The 22,804-nt window shown below is 32.9% G+C and overlaps 3 protein-coding genes across 4 annotated transcripts; all 3 read left to right on the forward strand.

Annotated features, from left to right (window-relative positions):
* Nucleotides 1-1,585: 1,585 nt before the first annotated feature.
* Nucleotides 1,586-4,396, forward strand: LOC106765657 (protein STRICTOSIDINE SYNTHASE-LIKE 10). The gene is made up of 3 exons (XM_014650344.2): nucleotides 1,586-1,902; nucleotides 3,400-3,669; nucleotides 3,751-4,396. Exons 1-3 carry the CDS (start codon nucleotides 1,646-1,648, stop codon nucleotides 4,262-4,264), a joined length of 1,041 nt encoding a protein of 346 aa, XP_014505830.1. The 5' UTR covers nucleotides 1,586-1,645; the 3' UTR covers nucleotides 4,265-4,396.
* A 5,285-nt stretch (nucleotides 4,397-9,681) lies between these two features.
* Nucleotides 9,682-11,644, forward strand: LOC106767981 (transcription factor bHLH91). The gene is made up of 3 exons (XM_014652944.2): nucleotides 9,682-10,681; nucleotides 10,957-11,364; nucleotides 11,454-11,644. Exons 1-3 carry the CDS (start codon nucleotides 9,920-9,922, stop codon nucleotides 11,541-11,543), a joined length of 1,260 nt encoding a protein of 419 aa, XP_014508430.2. The 5' UTR covers nucleotides 9,682-9,919; the 3' UTR covers nucleotides 11,544-11,644.
* A 5,738-nt stretch (nucleotides 11,645-17,382) lies between these two features.
* Nucleotides 17,383-21,040, forward strand: LOC106767140 (proline-rich receptor-like protein kinase PERK9). 2 transcript variants are annotated; one of them, XM_014651976.2, is made up of 8 exons: nucleotides 17,383-18,155; nucleotides 18,718-19,110; nucleotides 19,212-19,292; nucleotides 19,617-19,687; nucleotides 19,779-19,855; nucleotides 20,005-20,152; nucleotides 20,375-20,536; nucleotides 20,707-21,040. In XM_014651976.2, exons 1-8 carry the CDS (start codon nucleotides 17,567-17,569, stop codon nucleotides 20,860-20,862), a joined length of 1,677 nt encoding a protein of 558 aa, XP_014507462.1. In that variant the 5' UTR covers nucleotides 17,383-17,566; the 3' UTR covers nucleotides 20,863-21,040. The 2 variants fall into 2 exon arrangements, with proteins under 2 accessions (XP_014507462.1, XP_014507461.1); XM_014651975.2 differs by having other exon boundaries at nucleotides 17,384-18,155; nucleotides 19,206-19,292.
* The last annotated feature ends 1,764 nt before the right edge of the window (nucleotides 21,041-22,804 follow it).

Consider the following 22,804-nt stretch of genomic DNA (forward strand, 5'->3'; position numbering starts at 1 on the left):
TCCACACCTGAAGCATCTCACAGGGCTAGCAAAGCTGGACTGCCCCGATAACTGAGAGGAAGAACCCCTGGACCCAGAAGAAATAGGTCTAGAGAGAGAAGGGAAATGAGGGAATGAAAATCTGAATTGGGGAAAGGGACCCCTCTCAAGGCCATGCTCTAAGTGAAATGGGTCAGACTACCCAATTAGGCCCAATGGCTTAATTAATTTTTCTGAGGCCCTTACAACTAATATAAGATATTAACATATTTCTTTTAACTCAAAAATCTTAAAATATATATTATGACTTTTAGACTTGAAATTGTTGGTATTTGGGAAATATAAAGTAGGAAGGGTTGAACTAAGATTATGTAATTATGTTTTGGTGAGTTTAATAATCTTATATAGCTTAAAAGTTTATGTTAATAATAGTTTAATTATATATCTCTTTTCACTATCTGATACGTCTTTTAATAATAAAATCGTGATGAATATTCAACTTTTCAAAACAGATTATATATTAAATGTGGTGATTGATCTAATAATATTTTTTGTAAATAATATTTTAGATACGATGATTGATGTAATTATGTTATTTGAAACAAATTATATTTTATAGTGAAGAATCATTGACTAACATGTTAAAAAGATCTAATAAATTGTTGGATGTTGATATTTTAACAACTTTTTTTAATAATTTTTTGACAACAGGATACATGTCACCATTTTATTGATCAGTTTGAATTTATTTTAAAAAAAACATTTGAAACAAATCAATCACAGACCGCCATGTATGTATTGTCAAAAAAATTGTTAAATAAATTTTTTCCTAAATTGTTAGTAGTATTGTTAACGGAATGATAAGTAGTAAGTCCAATAATCTTCTGGAGTTAGTTTATCACAAAAAATTGTTAAACAAGACCTAATAAGAAATGATAGGTAGTAAGTCTAATCTTGTACTAGTATTTGTAATTAATAATAATGTATTTAATGTTGATAAGACGTTTGGTAGGTTTTATATTTAACTATATGTATAATATTGATTATTAAATAATTAATTGAATAATTAGTTCATTAGTGTATTTTACGATTTTTATGTGATCATATTTTAATAAGAGAATGAATAATTTGATAGTACCAGATATAAAGAGAACATGTAAAATTTCCATTATAGAACACATAAACTAATGTATAAAGTGTTGTAAAGTGCATGCTTTATTAGACTTGAACAGTTTTGGTTGAGGTTGTCCTACAACAAACTGAAGTTCAGTTTGAAACAATGGTGAAAAGAAGAAAATAAAATACACCAAACACAACTAAAACAAACTGAGGTTATGACCTAAAAAAAGAAAAAGGAAGTTGTAACCTCATCCTCTTAATTAATCTTCTTTCTCTCTCAGAAGTAAAAAAAGAAAGAGTGAATCTATCCAAATAGATTTGAATTTTGGAGACTGAAAGAGAGAGGACAAAGTCAAATGACAGTGAAATATGGAGGCAACCAACTGCCTATAGTTAATGTTGATTTTGACCGAACATAATGTTCCAGGATGTCCAGGTACGATACTATATATATATGTATGTGTCCCTGCATTGTAATATACACACAACCCTCTAATTAATCATTCATGTGAAGTACACCCTCTGCAAATTTTTTCTCACATTTACAATGATCCTATCTACTCTTCCCTTACTTCTATTGCTCTTCCAAGTGGCTCATTTTGTTTCTTATGAAGCTGCTTCCGTTCTAGATGGCCTCAAATCCTATTCCCAGCTTGATCTTCCTCACTCGGTTTTTGGTTCTGAAAGTGCAGCCTTCGATTGCCATGGTAAAGGACCATATGTCGGAGTTTCTGATGGTAGAATCCTCAAGTGGCATGACACAAACAAACACTGGATTGACTTTGCAGTTACCTCTCCACACAGGTATATATATACATATATAAACTATAATGAGTGTTGTAATCTGCATGCTGCTAACAATAATATTAATCAAGGAAAAAAAAAAAAAAAACACTGTGTTATGCCGTGTGTTGTCAACAATATTATTCTTAGGATCGGTCCCCGCCTTAAGAATGTTGTGTTGGAAGAGCGAAGGAACTGTCTTGTCTCCAATCTGAGACCAATGTTCAAACCAAAGACCAGGGTTCAGTTTCAGACACATTTATCTTAGTTCTCATAATATATACTCTTGATCATTCGTTTGTTTTCATTTTTTGTGGCACTCGCACACCCTCTTTCTTTTTCTTGATTTGGACCACAACTAAACCTTTTCTCAAGAGAATTTCATAAACCAATTTGATCATTTTGATTTGAACATGTCCTGAAAAAAACAAGAGCACTGTTCATCAGAAAATCTTAGTGGTCACTAGCTGGTCCAGATATTAAGAAAATTGATAGAGTATAGTATTAGTCAAAAACAGATAACATGGGTGTGGAAAATGAGTTTGAATTTTTTTACTTAAAATTGTTATATTTTATTTATTATTTCTTTTAAATAAAGAATACAGTATCAGAGATACTCTATTATAAAGAGAGACGACAACCGTTAGTTCGATTAACGAAAGCCCTCATGTTATATATCTGCATACAAATTGTTGTTATTATTTAACTATTTATTTTGAAATTTTATCTTGTAAACTATGAAGCACAATCCTTTCTCAGAACACAAGTTTGTGAACTAAACTTCAATTCTAGTTTATGTGATATATTATTCAATATAATATAATGTCGTACTATCATCAACCTACAATATAACTATTTCATAATTTTATATTACATTCTTGCTTGATATATTATATAATTAATAGAGTAAGTTATAGTGACAAAAGAATTTGTTTTACTATTTTTCATTTTTTTTACCTTTACACTATAAACCATAAAAGTTGATATCTATAACAAGTAGAATAACATTATAGTGAAAATTAGGGCAGTTTTGAAATGAATAAAAAAGTAAATTATTGGTGCTAAGTAGAAGTAATTGAAGTTGAAAAAAACAGTATGGAAGGTGTATATATATATATGATGAAACAAGAATTCCTCCGAAAATAAAGGTTTTATGTTGGTGTTGATATTGTTGTTTTTGTATGAAAGGGGCAAGTTGATGTGGAAGCCAGGCTGTGTAGGTTAGCTTTAGGGTTTTCTTTATGTTGTTGATAGTTATCCATCGTTTTCAGTTATAGACAATTATACAAATGCTCATTTATTAGGATTGGACATACCAATTTCACCCTCATTCCTCCATTTAATTATTGCTCTGCCTTCTGCCTCACCCTCTCTTAACCCCACTCATAAATGAATCACTCTGTCAATTTCTTTACTCCACTAATTAAGAGTTACGAAGGATCTTCTATCCACTAAGATCAGTCATCATATATATAATTAAAATTAGTTATTACTCTTACTTGTGATGCGATTATGCAGGGAGAAGAAAGTGTGTGATGGGTTAACAGACGAAAGCATGGAATCAATCTGTGGAAGACCATTGGGTCTGAAATTCAACAGTGTGACTTGTGATCTGTACATTGCAGATGCATACTTTGGGCTTCTCAAGGTAGGACCAGCTGGTGGGGTGGCTAAGCAGTTAGCCACTTCTGCAGAAGGGGTTCCGTTTAGGTTCACAAATGCCTTGGACATTCACCCCAAAACTGGTGAAGTTTATTTCACAGATAGCAGCATCCTATTCCAGAGAAGGTAAATTCTCAACCCATGTTAAATTCTTAAATTCGAATGCTTTCTCAGTGATTACTGTTGTGCTTTCTGTCGACCAAAAAGGGTCTACTTGTCGATAATTCTGAGCGGGGACAGAACTGGAAGGTTGCTGAAATACGTGCCCAGTAGCGGAAGAGTGTATGTGTTGGTGAAAGGTTTGGCATTCCCCAACGGTGTGGCGCTGAGCAGGGACAGCTCCTTCATTCTGGTGGCGGAATCAACCACTTTGAAGATTTTGAAAATTGCGCTGAGCGGCGGCAACAACATAGAAACTTTTGCAGAGGTTCCGCGTTCCCCAGATAACATAAAGAGGAACGCAAAAGGGGAATTTTGGGTGGCACTTAACAGTGGGAGGGGAAGGATCAATGGTTTGGAAAAGGGAACAGAAGTTGAAGCGACGGTTCCATGGACAACAGATCCCGTGGCGATTAAATTTGATGCAGAGGGGAATGTTGTTGAGGTGTTGGATGGAAGATATGGACAACAGCTTAACTCTGTTAGTGAAGTGGAAGAACATGATGGAAGTTTGTGGATAGGTTCTGCAGTGCAACCTTACATTGCTGTCATCAAACCCTAGTTTTTCTGTCTGCTTCTTTATTGTCTTTTCTTTCTTTCTTTTTGTATTAAAACTCCATTTGTTTGGATCAAATAAGATTGATTTTATTGCAATATGTAATGAAATTCTCACTAATGTGTTAACTACTTTCTAACACAAACTACTACGTACTATTCCGCTGCCATTGACGTACCAAGCCACAAGATCTTACGTAATCTTAGTCCACCTATAAAAGGACAAAACAATCATTTCACAACTACCATATTAATATTTTAATTATATATTTTTTTGTATGTTTCCTACTATGAAAACATCCTTAACTTTGCACTTGACAAGATTTGCAGATGAGATGTATACAACTTGAAGTAGGTATGTTCTTCAACAAGAAATTTTTGAACTGTGATGTGGCAAGGTTGGGATAACATCCCACCTCTACTACGTAGAAGAAACTGTTATAAAATAAGCGATGATATATGGTATATTGCAAAAGCTATAACAAAGAGTTAGTTACAAAATTTAAAACCCCTGTTCTTGATGTCGTGATTCACTGAAGCCACACCGAAGACCTTGGTCCAACCGTTGTTGGATTTTTTTTTTCCTTCTTTCCCAAGTTGTGTTGATTGCGAACTCTGTGTTGTTGTTGGATATTTTCTTCCACAGATCTTGGGATTTTTGGCCCATCATAAATCACTCCTCCACCTATAAATTGGTGCCCCATTCGTCATCAAAAAATGAAACTCACTCTTCTCTCTTTTCTCTCTTTTATCTTCTTATATATCTTAGGTTAATTTTGGTACTCTTTAAAAGAGTATTTCTTGCTAGTTTTGAAATGTTCAAAAAATAAAAAGATTTTGTTATATGTTGGAAAACTTAAGAGGCTTACGCATCATACAACAAATAAGTCTTTAAGGATAAGAATTTATACGTTTAGAGAAATCAAGTTTGTTTGTAAATTTGTGAGTTAATACAACAATCTTTAGGAATTATAACTATCGGTATGGACACCAACTCTACATAGGAGAAGTCAAACAATGTTTCTGAACACAATCAATATTTGTGGAACCTTTTCTAAATATTTCGAAAGTCAAAGATATCAGAAGAAGTGTGCTCCTATTACAAGAGCTAGCTAGAACAAACATTATCGGTTAAAACTTCAAAAAGATACAAGAAAAAAACTTGATCATAAGAGTAAAAATATTTTTAAAAATTCTCGTTCCAATGCTTCTAGCCCCACTTTTAAAGAAAATAGAGTTAGGAACAACAATCATCTCGAGATAAATATAACCAATTAAAGGAGAAGATATAATTATTACGACCATTTTTAAATAAATCTTGTGACCAATGTAAGCAAATGAGTTTGGTGCTACCAAACACATATGTGTAAACATAAGTGTTTTTACCTCCTACATTATTGTGGGGGTATAGAAGAACATGTGTATCTTGATGATTCCAAGACAACTCCTATTTTTAAAAAAAAAAAGTTCTTATAAAGCTCACATTTGGAAAGACTCTGGCATTGAGTTATATGCTACATTGTCATCAATCAAAGTTAATCTAATCTCTGTAGTTTTGTTGGAAAAAATTGGAGTTTAAGTTCCATTTGAATCTAACAAACCTGTAATGACAAACAATAATGTTTTTTTGCAGGAAATGGATATTGTGATCAATGTCTATTTGAACTCAATATTTCTAAAAATATTAATGAATCTTGTTTTCTACTTATATTAATAATTTATTTGATGTTTCAAGAATAAAAGTTAATACAAGAAGCACCACAAAAGAATAATAAAAAAAATAGATGTTTCAAGAAAGATTTATGGGATACTAGAAGGAGATTAGAGAATAAATAAAGAAACCAAATAGCCTGTTAGTTTTAGAGATAAATGATATTTTAAGAGGAAAAAAAACGAGTAACTTTCTTAAGTATGTCAGTTTAAGTATAAAGATATTTTTTATATGTTGTTTTTAAGTGTATGTAATGGTTGTAATAACTTTATATGGTGTTTAGATATCGACGAGGAAATCCAAATGATATACGAAGAGTTTTTGTCTTCACATGTCACTTTCAAGGTTGTGTACCTGTGTGACTATTTGCATATATATGACTTTCAAGGAATGTCCTATGTGTCTCTCCACCTTTTAAGGGTTATCAGATTAGGAAAATAACTTTGTGTTAATCATAATATTGGTGAGACATAAGTGTAATCACTTGCTTAATTAGACTTATATTTACACTAGGTGTTATCATTACTTTTATATTCACATTTAGGATTCTTTTTTTATATTTTCACATTACTTGAAACTTTTTTCTTAAATTTGTGGACAAAATCATATTTCTATACATAAAACCATCATCTATTGTAAAAATTACACTTGAATGATTGAATGCAAATTTATTTTGTGATACAACTTTAATGTTGTGTTTGGATGAGGCAATTTAAGACAGTAATTCATTTATTTAGAAAATTTGAAATTCTTTGAAGTAAAATAACTTATATGGTGAAAACATTAAAATGAAATTGAAATTGAGAAATTTTAAGAAGGTATTTCAAATAATTAAAATAATATAATTTAAAATTTACTAAAAAAAAAATTGAAATCTCACAAGTTGTGGAATTTCTCATTGGTCAAATAAAAAACAGTCTATAAGTCTAAAAAGTCGACTCATATTGACTTTCAAGTTGAGCTAAATCATCTCGACATCTAGCCCGCCGAGTGGACTTGGATCAAAGGTTGAGCCAAGTCAACCTAGGTTGAAGGTCGAGCCGAATCAACTGAAATTGAAGGTTAAGCCGAGTCGACCGGGATAGAAGGTCAAGTTGAGTTAGTATCAGGCAAATGTTGAGTCAAGTAGATTCGGGCCGAATGTCAAGCTGAGTCGGTCCATGACGGCCCAACCCGAAGGTTAAGTCGCGTTGGTCTGAGATGGAGGTCAAACCTAGTCATCCTAGTTGAAGGTTTAGCAGAGCAGGTCGAGGTTGAAGGTCAAGTCAAATTGGTCCGATCTAGAGGTCAAGCTGAGTCAGCCCAAGTCGAAGGTCAAGTTGAGTCGGTCCAAGCCGAAGGTCGAGTCGGGTTGGTCCAGGCTGATGGTCAAGCCGAGTCGACCTAAGACAAAGGTTGAGCCAATTCGCCACAGGACAAATGTTGAGTGAGTTGGTCAAGGCCAAAGGTTGAGCCAAGTTGACGTAGACCGAAGGTTGAGCCAAGCCTACTTAGATCAAAGGTTGAGCTGAGTCTACCCTGGTCGAAGATCGATTCGAGCCAACCTTTATCGAAGGTCGAGTCGAGCCAACCCGACCGAAGGTTGAGCTTGCACCAGTCCTGGCAAAAGGTCGAGTAGAGCCTGCACCGATGAAGATCGAGTTGAGTCAGCCCAAGACGAATATGTTAGCTTCGGTCGAATACCAAACCGAGTCAACCCAGATAGAGTTGAGCTGAGTCGGCATAAAGAGAAGTCAAACCAAACTTGTCTAGATCGAAGGTCGAATCAAGTCAGCCTAAACAAAAGTTATGTCGAATGTCGTCCCAAATTGAAAAAAGAAAAAACTCAACTCGAACTTAAAAATATAGTTGAATTTGACTAAAATAAAAATTAAAGTTAATTTATAAAAAAACAAATATAAGATATTTTAATTACTCTTCATCCAAATAAACTATTTAAGAAATAAAAAAAATCAATCACAAATAATTTAAATACTATATATTTCAATTTTTTAAAATTATTATTTCTTGTCAAAACACTAAGTGTCTTCAAGAATATTTTACTTTTGTCTTTGATTTTTATCGTGGAGAATTTCTTCAAATGAAAATTTCTTCTTTGCAATCCTTTGTATCTTCATTGACGTGTTCTTCTTGTCCATTTTTTAACTTGTTTTGTGTTTCTTCTTTAAATCTATGTGTGATAAATCTATTATCTCACGCTTCCACCAGCTTTCCGAACTTATTCACATATTCTTGACTTGTCTAACTCCTTTTGAGTTAATAAAAATCAAATCATCCAAAGATTACATTAGTTTGTAGAATATGATCAATGTCACATAACCTTCAGAATGGAATAAATGATAGTTTTCTCAAAGATATATATAATATGGAAGTTAAAAAAGAAAACAAACATTTATATTTATAGAATGAGTACAATGAGGTGAACAACTTCAACCAAACATAAAAATGTCACAATTTATTATGTGTCATGTTATATTTCAAATATAAACAAACGTGTTGTCAAACTAACCTAATAATGGATTTGTTCATAATTTTCGTATTTTTTAGACTAATTTTAAATTTTACATGCTTTAAAAAGAAAATTGTAAATGACGCACATTTAAAATCTAATTTAACCCCTTTTTTTCCTTTTTATAACTCGGACAATTTTCTCGTTACATGGCATGTTCAAAATCTCAAAAAGGTTACACATATCATTATACAAATCATCCTATATAGATACATAATATTGATTCTCCATATGTTAACAAAAACTATATTCGCAAACATGTTATGGAAAGGTTATATTTCTAACTTTGAGTTTTCAATAAATTAAAAACATTGTATATATTAACCGTGCCTTTCATTACATTAGTTTCATCCATCTTAACATAGAATCATTCCAAATGTCGTTGAAATCTACATCTCTCTGTGTTTGATTCTTGATTCATGCAATTGTCATACTTGGTGCCACGATCAAATGTGAACAAAGGTCAAAGTGTATATAAGATGTGAAAGCAACACACAAAACAAGCTATGCATAGTATAGTAGTGTACAATACTGGTGAACCGAAGTCTACTACAACAAGATTATCAAGACCAACACATGCAAATATTCAAATTATGCAGTGATTGTTGCAGAGAAACCAAGTTTAAGACTAGTTTAATGAAGTTATATTTGATCTAGTAACTTAATTGAATCAAACTTAAATCTATCTGATTAAATCAATCTAACCAGGTTATTAAATGACACAAAGATGAGTTAAAGAGGACTCAAATAAATCTAAACTCAAGAACAATTCCAAATTTCTCCTAGAATTGTGCAACTAAAACACTCTGCCACATTAAGTTCATCCTGGTGGATCTACGTTCACCGTTGTTCTCAATCATGCAATTTAAATGTTAAATGATCCATGTACTGGTGAACATAATCCCATGGTCAAATTATGCAGATTGGCAAAACAGTGTCACATTCTTGCTTTCTTGTAGGTACCTCATGCATAAGGCATTGGCTAGGAAAGTGATTGTTGTTTTTAATATTGCAATATTAATATCATACATTCCATCAAATAATAAATTTGATATTAGCAAAATAAAAAAGCTGAAGCATCTTTGCAATGGTGCTGTCTGCATCTGAAACAATAAGGAGGAGATCACTCGGTGGGGTCCACATGACGGGAATCTGCAGAACAAGTAACAGAATGAGACCCCTTTTGGTCATTTAGCGCACTCACACCATTCCATGTATGGTATCTGCTCAGTACACTTGAAAAAGCCTTCACAGTCTGTGTAACCTCAAAACCACCAAGAGAATTACACGTCCCCCACACAACCACTCTTACAGAAAAAATTCCAATCACTTTTATGAAGTTTTGTTGAACTTTCGAACATTAAAAATCAGTAATTTATTGACCCTTTTGTTTTCTATAAGCTAATTATACCTTTTCTTTGTAGAGGCAAAGATCAAAATCAATGGGTGGTCCAAACATGTACGAAGAAAGTGGTTGCTTTGATCCGAATGGGATGGTGGCAGAAGACTGTTTTTCCCAGATGGTTTCAAAATCAGAGGCAGATATGTCTGTGACTAGCATACAGCCCCAAAACACCTTTGGGATGGAAAACTTAGCCTACACATATTCCAGTGGAGAAGATGCTTCTGCTGTTGCTATGGAAATCATTGCACACCCTCAACAAAACTCATACAATCAAGTCAATAACTTGAACCCCCAGTTTGTGCAAGTGGTGAACAACCATGGTTCATGTGAAGAGCTGTATTCTTTCCCTCCTCAATCCTCCATACTTGAGAGGGGTCACCATGATCACCAATTTCCTTACTCCACACCAACACCGGATCTCCTCAACCTTCTCCACTTGCCAATGACCTTTGAAAACCAAAGCACCAATCTTCCAAAACCCTCTGGCCCTATGGGAACAGCAGACAGCACAAACGTATCATCTGTTTCCTATGACCCTTTCTTGCATCTCAACCTGCAAGCACCTCCCCCAGCTCTGAGAAGTGATTTTGCCTTTGGGGGAGGGGGTGTCATAGAAGGCAGTGGAATTGCTTACCAAGATTTTGGAAATGGGGTGGTGGAGTTCACTCAAGATGTGGGGAAAAAGAGAGGGGGAAAAAGGACCAAGCAGTTTACCAGTACTACTACCGAGAGACAAAGGAGAGTGGATTTGAGTAGTAAATTTGATGCTTTGAAAGAACTCATCCCAAACCCCTCCAAGGTAACATTTTTGAGTAAATTATACTGTTGAGATTCTGTCAAATTATAGACATTTTTTTTTTCCTGCTTTTTCTATTTCAAAGTAACTCTTCAATGGTTTAAAAACGTGTCTTTTTTCTAGAAAAGGTTGCTTTAAATGTTAAAAAAATGTAAACTTTGAGAAAAACATCTAATTTTTAAACCCAACGTTAATTAAAGCTAATGTCTTTGAATCTAAAGAAAGTACAAATGATTGATTGATTTTGTTCTGTTTTGTTTTCGGAAACCGAACCAAAGAGTGACAGAGCATCTGTGGTGGGAGACGCTATTAACTATATCAGAGAGCTTAAGAGGACAGTGGATGAGTTAAAACTATTGGTGGAGAAGAAAAGGCAAGAGAAACAAAGGGTAGTAGTGATGATGAGGCACAAGGTTGATACTGAAGGGCAAGATGGTTCCAATCCCGACCCAGATGCTGGTTCCTACAATGAAAGCTTAAGAAGTTCTTGGATACAAAGGAAATCCAAAGACACAGAGGTTGATGTGCGCATTGTTGACAACGAGGTAACAATAAAGCTTGTTCAGAGGAAGAAGATAGATTGCTTGGTGCATGTCTCACAGGTTCTTGATCAGCTCAACCTCGATCTCCAACATGTTGCTGGTGGCCACATTGGCGATTTCTGCAGCTATCTGTTCAATACCAAGGTTTTGTGTCAAATGAACATTAACTATACATGCATGTGTATGCTTTTGTGTTAAACATAGTATATATGATTGTTTTTGCTGTGGTGCAGATGTGTGACGGTTCTTGTGTTTATGCAAGTGCCATAGCCAACAAGCTCATTCAGGTCATGGACACGAGTTTGGCAGCAGTTTCTTCATGATCATTGGCATCATCCAGGAAGTGTTAGGTTTCTTTAACTGATAACAAGTTGCTTTTTTGTTTAACTGTTCTGTTTTGCACTCTATGTTTAGTATATATTTGACCCTCTTCAAACAATAGTTATATATATTCATATAATTGGAATTAGAACTGTATTGGTTTGAATCATGTTATATTTTTATATTAAAAGAAATAATAGAAGTATTTTGTAGATCAAATATGTACTGTGTTTTTTTTCTTTTCCTACAAAAGAAGAAAAAATGTTAAAAATTTATTGTTTTATGCAAGGTGATATTTAAAATAGGTGTTAATATGTTTACATTCAAATTTTTGGAATGAATCCATAATTGAATTAAAAATTTATTTTAATTTTTTAAATTTGAAAAAAAAAAAGAACTAGAAATGTTAAATTTGATAAATTAAAAATAATGTTTTCCCTCGAATTTAAATATTTAGGAATTGCAATATCTTTTTAATTTGAAATATTAAAATCGTATTCTTTTCAAATTTGATGGAGCAAAATTTGATAAATCCTAAATTTTATGAACATAAAACATAATTATGACTTTTTTTAAACTTGGAATACCTTTTTATAAAGTATTATTACTTAAGCTTAATTAATTTCATTTTAAATTCGAATTGATTTTAATTTAACAATCTTTATATATCATATTATTTAATTGATAAACATGGATATTATTCTACCTAATTTAAACGGTTTATATTTATAACTCTTAACTTCTAAAGTTTTCAACTATTTAATTTTAATTTTAAGTAATAAAATAAGATATTATGTTTTTAAAAAATCACGTTTAAAATTCATTATTTAAATTTCTAGACAGTTAATTAGTGTAAGTAAAACTTGTTTTTTTTTCTATTTAATTAGGAAAGCTGATAAAAGATTTCTCCAAACTAGAATAAATCATTTCACGAAAGATGGAATTAGGTTAGGAAGTATCTCTGTATACAATGTTTTAAAGAGCGATGGAAAATATAAAACATAAAACTCTAAATAGTTAAAATAAAACTAAAAAATCTACTTCAGTTTAGGATGTCACGGGTTACATAAAGATGATATGAAAAAGCATAAGAAATCATTTATTTACATTTTAAAATTTAAATCCAATAATATAATTTTTTTTATCGAGAGGTTACACATGTACTTGCATATACGAGATTTTAATATCAATTAAATAATTTTTATGTTTTATTTCTCTCATGCACCTTAGTTACGATTTCATCACATACCCAAATTGGCTTTCCGCACATGTAGTTATGAAAGCTTCCAGAAAATTTTATAAAAAAAAAATAATTAATATTAAGGAGGTGGCATCTTCATTTTTCAAGTATTTTAGGATGTGTCAAGAAATGGAATGCGGAATCAACATTTTCTCTTCTTAATTCAACTATCTTAGGATGTTAATATAATTTCAGTCCCAACGGAGGGATTAAAAAGTGCATCTCTAATATACTGATACTAGGAAAAAAAACAAGGTAAATAATGAAAATGTCACATGTTCTTCAACGACCCGTTTCCTCCCTAATGAGTTAGTTAAGGTTGTTAAAACTACTAAATCTGTTAGGATTACTACTTAAAAGTAGAAAGTTAGGGTTTTTTCAAGTTTTCCTCTTTCTGTTTGCCTGTAGGGTTCTTTTTCCCAATGTAATGAAGAAGAATCAGATAATAATATACACAATAACACAGGAGTTAATTAACGTTTCTTATATATGATATCCTTTTGATCTTTTAAGTTTTTTTTTTTACAACTATTAGATATATTATCTTTATTTTATATTTATCTTTTATCTTTATTTAGTTTGTTATTATTTCTTATTTTTAATTTAACTCATATTTCTTGAGGACACTATGTATATATTCAACTCAAAAGAGATTAATCTTATACTTACTTTTTTCACAACATTCAACATGGTATCTAGAACCTAAGGTTTTTTTGAGAAAAAATTTTTTATTGCCTCTACCACTACACTTGTCGCTGCCAACAGCGACGCCATCTACAACTGCTGATGACGCCATTGCCTACCACTACCAATACCAGAGTTCTAGTTTCAACCGGCGATCACATGGTTTTGATAGTCTTGGCCAGGTGCCACCATGCCATCATGCCATCAATGACGACTTCATCAGAGCTCCTATGCGCTCTCAGCGCCTTTTGAAATCGTGGATTTGCTCCCTTTTTCGTCGTAGATGGTGGCATGTCTAGTAACAATTCAGAGCGTCGAGGTTGCTCGTTATACTCTTTTAGGTTCATCGTGCGTTGTCGCATGTCTCGTCTCCTCTCAGACAACTATTTAGAGAATCGAGGTTGCTCTTTTTTCTTTTTCAGGTGCCTTGATTGGAGAATCTTGGATTTTTATGGTTTCTCTCTCTTGTTCATCCCTGGCTATTTTTGTTGGTGTCTCTTCTGACCTCCTTTTTTTTGTCACCATTGCTTTTGACCCGTTCATATATGCTTTTTCTCCCATGAAAAAGATGACTTTTGTTAATTTATTTATAGTTGCGGTGACTCTTCAACAATGACATCTTTATCCAATGGATGTCAACAATGCATTCCTCAACGACGATTTGCAAGAAGATATTTACATGGAGCAACCTCCTAGATTTGTTGCTCAGGGGAGTCTTCTGGGTTGGCATTTTGTCTTCTATGTTGTCTTGCAAATCATTAGCAATTTGGTGTCACTCGAGTGCAGAAGTAGATATTCACTAAGTCTTTATGGATTATATTAGTAACAAGCTTGGTACATACGATTTACATGCACCAGCTTGAGGAGGAGTGTTAGATATATTATCTTTATCTTATATTTATCTTTTATCTTTAGTTAGTTTGTTATTATTTCTTATTTGTAATTTGGGCTTAGTCCATATTTCTTCTATTATAGATAGAGGACCCTATATGTATATTTAACATAAGGGAGATTAATCTCATACATACTTTTTCACTATATTCAACATTAGCTATGGGAGAGCCTTCTCCCCTTCCAACGAGTCTCGAGCTCTTTCTCTCTCTTATATACCAAACTTAATATGGTATCAGAGAAGGTTCAGTACTTGCTCTAACCCTGCTTCTGCTGCTTTCTCTTGTTTAAACAGAAACTGACACATTTCTTGACTTGTTCTTGACGTGATGGAACAAATAGATCAATCACCTAATCCCTCTAGCTCCTTTTACCTACATCCTGGAGAAAATTCAAGCTTTTCACTCATCTCTTAGGTTCTAAATGACACCATTATTCCTCTTGGAGTAGAAACATGAAAAAAACTCTTCTCTCCAAGAACAAGATCAAATTCATAGATGAAAATATCAAGAAACTCCAAAGAACTGATCTTTTGTTTGATGCTTGGGAGAGATGTGACATGATGGTTTTCTCATTGATCATCAAGACTCTTTCTCCACAAATTGCAGAAAGTGTAATATACTTTGAAAGTGCCAAAGATTTGTGGGATGAACTCAAAGAAAGATTCTCTAAAGGAGATTACTTCAAGATTTCAAATTTGCTTCAAGATATTCATTCCATTAAATAGGGAAAGAGGAATGTGAGTCAATACTTCACTAACTTGAAAATTCATTGGGAAGAATTAGAGTTTCTTAGACCTATACCATGTTGCACTTGTTAAGTCCCTTGTAATTGTGATCTGTCTAAAGTCTCTGTCAAATACAGAGAAGTGATACATGTTCTTTACTTTTTTAAAGGTTTAAATGACACTTACAATATTGTGAGAACAAAGATTCTCTTGATGGAGCCCCTTCCCAACATCAACCAGGTCTTCTCCATCCTTATGTAGCAAGAAAGACAAGAAAGAAAACTTATTGGAGTCACCAATTAGAATTATACTTCCAAGATTTTAGCCAACACCACTGACAAACAAAACTGGAAACCTCAAGGGCGTGGTATGGCTCACGTGGACAAGGAAGAGGAAGAGGGAGAAATCCCAATTATGAAAAACAATGTTTGCATTCCAAGCATGACTACCCATCATGGTACAAGAAAAATGACAATCACAATAGTCAAGACAGGAAAAGACAAAATGAATAAAGTTATTCCAATGCCTGCAAGGATGACTCTTACTCTACCCAAACACAGAACACTCAACAAGACAACAAAAATAGTTTTATGAAATCATTTACTCTAGAGCAGATGCAGTACTAAAAATGATAAATGACATTGATAATCCTTCGCAGAGTGTGAACTCCTAATTATCTTGTGTTAATATATTTTTCAATTTAATTATTTATGTCACTTTAGTTATAAAATAAACCGAAAATAATTGAACCGTAGTAATGTCATAGCCGACAAAAAAAAATGCCATGAATGTTTACTTATTATACCCGTCCCACACCATCTGGAAAAGATTATTTTCAGAAAAAGAAATCAATTGTCTATAAAGAAAACAACAATGAATAAAATCGTTATGGAAATATATCAAGTTATAATATTGTTGATTATAGTTTTATGCTTGGGATTGTATAAAGTAAATTCAATTTAACTCATGGATTTGTAAAAAAAGGATACAAATTAAAATTTGCATTTTATTGTAGATAATTCAAAAACTGATATATATTGCTAAATTAGTGGAATAAAGAATTTGAAATTTATTTTTTAATAAAAGTGTTTCCATTTTATTTTTTTTTTAAATTAAAATTTTCCTAAAGTAAGGGGTGTCTACTTAAATCCAGTGAGTTAAAATTTAAATTATATAGTATATTAATTGCTTCAAGCTCACTTTTGAGTTTTGAGGATGTTATTCGCCTCAGTGGTGGCATGTACGAGGGAACTTATCGTGAGAGTTACATAACACTCGATGATGAAGATCATAATTGAGAGTCACATATTTCAAGAAATAAAAAAAAAAATTTACACACTAAATTTTTTACATTTATTTCATAATATTTTTATTTATTTTTTATTTTCTTCTTTTTTAAAAAATACAAAAGTTACATTTTTATGATTAAATAATGGAAAATTATAATTGAGAATTAATTATGAAAGAAAATATTGCACAGAAAATAATTCTTCAACGAATGACAAAAGAGGAAACTTCGTCCATGTGATTTATTAATGTCATAGTTTCGCGGAATTTTCAGACCAGTTGGACAAAATATTCAAATAGGTTTACAATTCTTTTTTTTATATATATACTTAGTAATTTCTTTCTTTAAATGGAATAATGAATAACAAAATTCTGAATTAAATTTAAAAAAATACTTGATATTAAAGTAGAATCTATTAAGATGATACTAAACGACAATAATATTTTAACAATTTATTTTTAATAACTTTTTATAAAAGGATAGATAGGAATCATTATTTTATTAGTTTCTTTATATTTATTCAAAAAAAATATTTAAAATAGACCCCGTCGTGTATATCTTTTAAAAATTTATTTAAAAAAAAAAGTTGTTAAAGAAAATTTTTCTAATACTAAAACCTTAAACAACTTGTAAAACGAAGTTTTGCATGATTCTAGGTTCTGTGAGTGGCAGTGTCACATATACTTAAACTTTTCCTGAAAGTTAGAATTCTATGGAAAAACTTCTTTTAAGAATACTTTTTTAATAATTTTTTAACAATGCATACGTGGCAGTTTGTGATTAGTCCATTTTAAATATTTTTTAAATATAAATTTAAATAGACCGACACGTGTTCCCTTCTATAAAAAAGTGTTCTCAAAATATCAATGTGCGAATTCTATATCAGCTTCAAATAATGTTTTGCTTGTATCTGCATTTTGTTGTAACAGTTTTACGCACAAAGGTGCAATGCGTAAACCTAGTTTATGAGAAGATGAGTGTGGAACATCATAGTTTGGCATGGCAGTTGAGTTGGGAGTCTTGGAACATTGCTTTCGGTTGGTGACACTGACAGTTTTTTACCACTTTCTTCATCTTAAGTTTCCTCCTTTGGCATCGCTTAAGCTCTAAACTTCATCATCTCACCCCAACATTCACATGCTGTCTAAACTTCCCAACCTCAAACAAACACCCAAATTCTATTTACTTTCCTACAATGTCAACCCCATTACCATTATCACCATCACCGTCACCGTCACCGGTGTCATTCACCACCGCCCCGCCACCACAGTTATCTTCTCCGACACTACCTAATTCAACTTCACTATCACCATTATTCTCACCATTACTCCCACCATTACCATCTCAGTCCTTACCTCCGGCTTCCTCTCCACCGGCACCACCACCACTGTCCCTATCACTATCACCACAATCGTTGAGTTTGCCACCGGCGTCAGTTTCTTCCCCTCCGCCACCTCCTCAGAGTTCTTCTCCTTCTCCAGCAGCATCTGCTGCACCTGTAAGTAGTAGTGCACCTCCTCCACCTTCTAGGACAAGTCCTTTAGATTCTCATTCTACTCCATCACACACTTTTGCATTGGCTCCACCACCTCCATCAGCAAAAGATTCTCACCAACGAAGCAGTGGTGGCACTGGTGCAGTGGCTTTTGTTGGTGTAGTGACAGCAATTGTATTGTTTGGGTTCATTGGCATTGCTATCTGGTGCCTGAGGAGGCAAAAGAAAAGGATTTCTAAGACTGGTGGCTATGACTTCCCATCCCCTCTTGGCTCAACATCTGAGTCAGGTAAAACTGTAAATACTGGCTTTATTGTTTTTCATGAAAATCCTCAAATTTGTTTAGGAATTTCTCATGATCCCAACTGTTAGTTAACAACGCCAAAAATCCACCCTATAGTTTCTGATAAGAACCACAAATGTCAAGCAAGCAGCAATATAATGAGACCTGCCATTGTAGCAAAAGGAATTTAAAACTTTTGGTACAATTATTTTGTGGATCATACTGAGTTTGGATACATCAAGAAAGCGAGAGTCTCGTTAAATGGATATTCTTTTAACAATTGATAAAAATACTGCAAAGCATAAACCCTTGAATTTAAGTGTTAATATAACCCACATGTATAGTTGTTAGGGATCAATGAGAAATTTGTGTATTATTGAAGGCTTAAAGTTGTCCCATAAAGAACCAATTGGGGTGTAACAAACAAACTCCTGTTTCTTTGGTACATTTATCCTTGTTTTCATTATTATCTGTTGCCTTCGAAATATACTAGGATTCCTTTTTTACTGCTTACAAATATTGCAAACTTAAACCCAATTAAAGTAATTAAATTTTGTACATTGTTCAGATTTGTCCTTGCTTAAGATCCGTTCTTCAGCTCATCGTTTGCAAAGAGCTTCTGGCGGTAATACAGCATCAGGACTGGGAAACTCAAGGTCATTCTTTGCATATGAAGAACTAATGAAGGCCACAAACAATTTTTCTACTCAAAATCTTTTGGGTGAGGGAGGGTTTGGTTTTGTGTATAAAGGATCACTTCCAGATGGGAGAGAGGTAGCAGTTAAGCAACTACAGATTGAAGGAAGTCAAGGAAAGAGAGAATTCAAAGCTGAAGTTGAAATTATTAGCCGCATACATCATCGTTATTTAGTTTCCTTGGTAGGATACTGCATTTCAGAGAACAAAAGACTACTTGTATATGACTATGTCCCCAACAGTACCCTTTATTTTCATCTTCATGGTACAGCTACTTCAGAGTGATCGGTGACTCTTTTTTCATGATATTTTGACTAAGTTTAATCTGTGCTTACTGAAAGCGAATTTGATTGAATTAAGGGGAAGGTATGCCAGTGCTGGAGTGGACAAACCGTGTTAAAATTGCGGCTGGAGCAGCCAAAGGAATAGCTTATCTCCATGAAGACTGTAATTATCAATCCTTAATATCTTTGGTTTTTGTGTTGTTGTTGTTGTAAGCTCTAGGGAACTTGAAGTTATGTATGAAGTTGTCTAAACAATGTGACTGTAAATTTTCATACATGGTGTGGGAGAGAGGAGTGCTGGAGAAATATAGTTATTTTTCTTTGTTCTTAATTAGTTTATTCGAAACAGTTACTGAAGTTAGGGACTTAAAAAATGGGAAAAAAAAAATCTTTTATTTTAGTGTAGCTAGATTCTATGATTTGGTAACTGGTGACTTACTTTATTAAACATAGTTATTTCTGCTAATGAATGTTATATTTTACACAGGCAATCCTCGGATTATTCACAGGGATATCAAGTCAGCAAACATACTTTTAGACTACAACTTTGAAGCTCGAGTCTGTGCTATTACACTTGTCATTCTAAGTTGGATATTATCTGCTACAATTGATATTCTAAGCTAGTTGCTCATGTTTTTTCATTTCATAGGTCTCAGATTTTGGGCTAGCCAGATTAGCAGTTGATGCAAATTCACATGTAACCACACACGTGGTGGGAACTTTTGGGTTAGTAACATGTCTACTATTTTCTTTGGGTACAAATAACGGATTCATGACTCGTTTCATAATAATTCTCAAACAATGTATAACACTGATTTTTTACATGAAATTAAAGATACTAACAATGATTCCTTTTCTGCTTTCCCCTCTTAAAGATATGTTGCACCTGAATATGTATCAAGTGGTAAATTGACAGAGAAGTCAGATGTATACTCCTTCGGAGTCATGCTTCTGGAGCTCATTACTGGAAGAAAGCCAGTGGATGTATCTCAACCAATGGGTGAAGAGAGTCTAGTTGAATGGGTAAGCATAGTTGAATGGGTTATGGTAAGTATATAAGTAGGTAAAAATCTCTAAGATTTTGAAAAGTAGAAAGCACTAGAATTCCATACTTTGTGGACTCAACCATTATAGTATATAAGATTGGAAAAGTCAGCCTTTTCACCCAAACCATTGTTGAAGATGCAAAGAATTTTCATGTAGGCAAGCCTTTCTGACTAAAGCCGGTATACCTTAATTTTTCAGGCTCGACCCTTGCTAAATGATGCACTTGAGAGTGAGGAATTTGAGATTTTGACAGATCCAAAGCTAGGAAAAAAGTACGTTGAAAGTGAAATGATTTGCATGGTTGAAGTTGCTGCTGCTTGCGTGAGACATTCATCTGCCAGAAGACCTCGGATGGGACAGGTAATTATAATGAAAGTGAAAGAAAGTTTGCTGTTGTGTTATTGGATGAGCAANATATATATATATATATATATATATATATATATATATATATATATATATATATATATATATATATATATACCAATTTCCAAACACTTTGTTCCTTGAATCATCATCACATTTGTCAGGTTGTTAGAGCTTTTGATGGTTTAGCTATGTGTGATCTTTCAAATGGAATGAGAGTTGGGGATTCTACGCAGCAATCCGCAGAAATAAGATTATTACGTAGAATGGCATTTGGTTACAATTCAGAATTTTTGAGCCACACAAGTTTGAATGAGTAAGAGGCTATATTGTATCGTGAAATTAGGTTGGTTTCAGTGTGACTATGGTGCACATAATCCAGAAATTCACTGCATCATGTTCTCTTGATTTTTGTAACATCCTCTTCTTAATCTTCTGTAGTTACCATTTTTTAAACTCATGTTGATGGAGGTAATCAATTCATACCCTTTAACGTAATAAATCTCTTGAATTTTTGAGAAAAACCAGAACCATGTTGTTTTGTGGGATGAAAGAGAGAAGACCCTCGTTAGATCATATTAGTTAGAACTAAGAATATGATTTAAGGAAAAAGTCTCTTTAACAATCCTTTTTTTGATAACTTTTTGACAACGCGTACGTAGCAGCTTATGATTGGTCCGTTTCAAATATTTTTTTAAAATAAATTCAAAAAGACGAATGAAATGGTGACACGTGTCCCATTGTCAAAAAAGTTGTCAAAAAGTGTTGTTAAAACATCATTGTCCATTATTTAATTGGACTATTGAGATATAAAGGTTTTGATTATTTAAACAAGTTATGTTCAAATTTCAAAACCTCAACATTAATTAATTGTCAATAACTCATCATCTTTTTATTTATAAAATTAAAATAATGTTTCTTTTTAAAAATTTAAAATATTATACACATTTTCTATTTATAAAAAATTATTGGATTAAATATAATTTTAGTTTATAAACTTTAATTCAAAATTAAAATTTGTTTCTATTTTAAACTTTGATATAATTTGATTTAGAAAATGAGTATGGATGCAGTCTTCTTAACACAACTACATTATAATTTTTTGACAGATTGAAGATATATTTGAGTTGTTTACATTATTTAATATGTATTAACTCAAACGTCAATGTTGGTGAACACATAAAAAAATATAATTATTAGATAAAAATGATTATATTAAGTTATTTTTAAAGATGTATCAAAATTGAACAAAAAAGAATTTTAATTTCACATATAAATTCAAATATTACAAATATATTTAACTTGAAATTATACAATACTAAAATTATTATTAAATGCTAAATTGATCAATTAAATTACCAGAGAAAAATTTCATCATAATTAAATATAAATAAGTGCATCAACTCAATATTAAGTTTGGTTTCCTTAACAAGTTGATGGAAAATTCATTGTCAAGGATCCAACCACTAAAAGTATATGGTCAAGCTCCTCTAAGAAGAACCATCCATAGAAGGAGAAACAAAGGTGTGTTTATCATGGAAGAAGAAGGAGTAGTGTAGGATTTAGGCCTTGTATTCGGCCATGTAGTGTAGGTTTGATTAAGACTTGTATTAAGTCTAAGTAGCATAAGATTTTCCCTAAGTTAGATATCCAAACCAAGTGGAAAGTGTGTGTCATGTGTCATGCTTCCATTGGATAAAATTTTCTTGTTAAAAAGTAGCCACATGACACCTTAGGAGTGGAGAGGTTTTCTTTTTGGTAATGGTCACGTGTCCCTCCACCATTGGAGAGGAAATGCACTACTTGTCTCCATTCCATTGGTGGGCAAAGTTCGGCCAAAGAAAGCTTAGTGGCTAAGGTTTTCTTTTTAGTTTTCAAAATATGCTTTTAGGGTTAGAATAAGACACCCTTGGCTTATAAATAGAGGTGTCTCCACCCTTGTATTTGATCTTGGAATATAGTAATGTTATGCTGCCAAACTGTAGTCATAATCTTCCTTAATCAAGACTAGAACAACTCTAGAGACCCTTATAATCATCTACCTCATGGAGTTGGCCTAACCTCTCCTTGAACCTTCAAACTACACATCATCTCCACCATATCACTAAAAGTCGTGAGCCTATCATCCTCCCACCATCATTTGCGCATCATATCACTCCTTTCTCACCCATTTCTGCCACCATAACAACCATAAGGACCATATCCTTGCTTCCTTCTAAACTTTGGTCCAACCTAACTAAGGAGGTTGCCATCACAAGTTAA

This window comes from Vigna radiata, chromosome 7 (assembly GCF_000741045.1).
Source record: "Vigna radiata var. radiata cultivar VC1973A chromosome 7, Vradiata_ver6, whole genome shotgun sequence".
NCBI classification, from domain to species: Eukaryota; Viridiplantae; Streptophyta; class Magnoliopsida; order Fabales; family Fabaceae; genus Vigna; species Vigna radiata.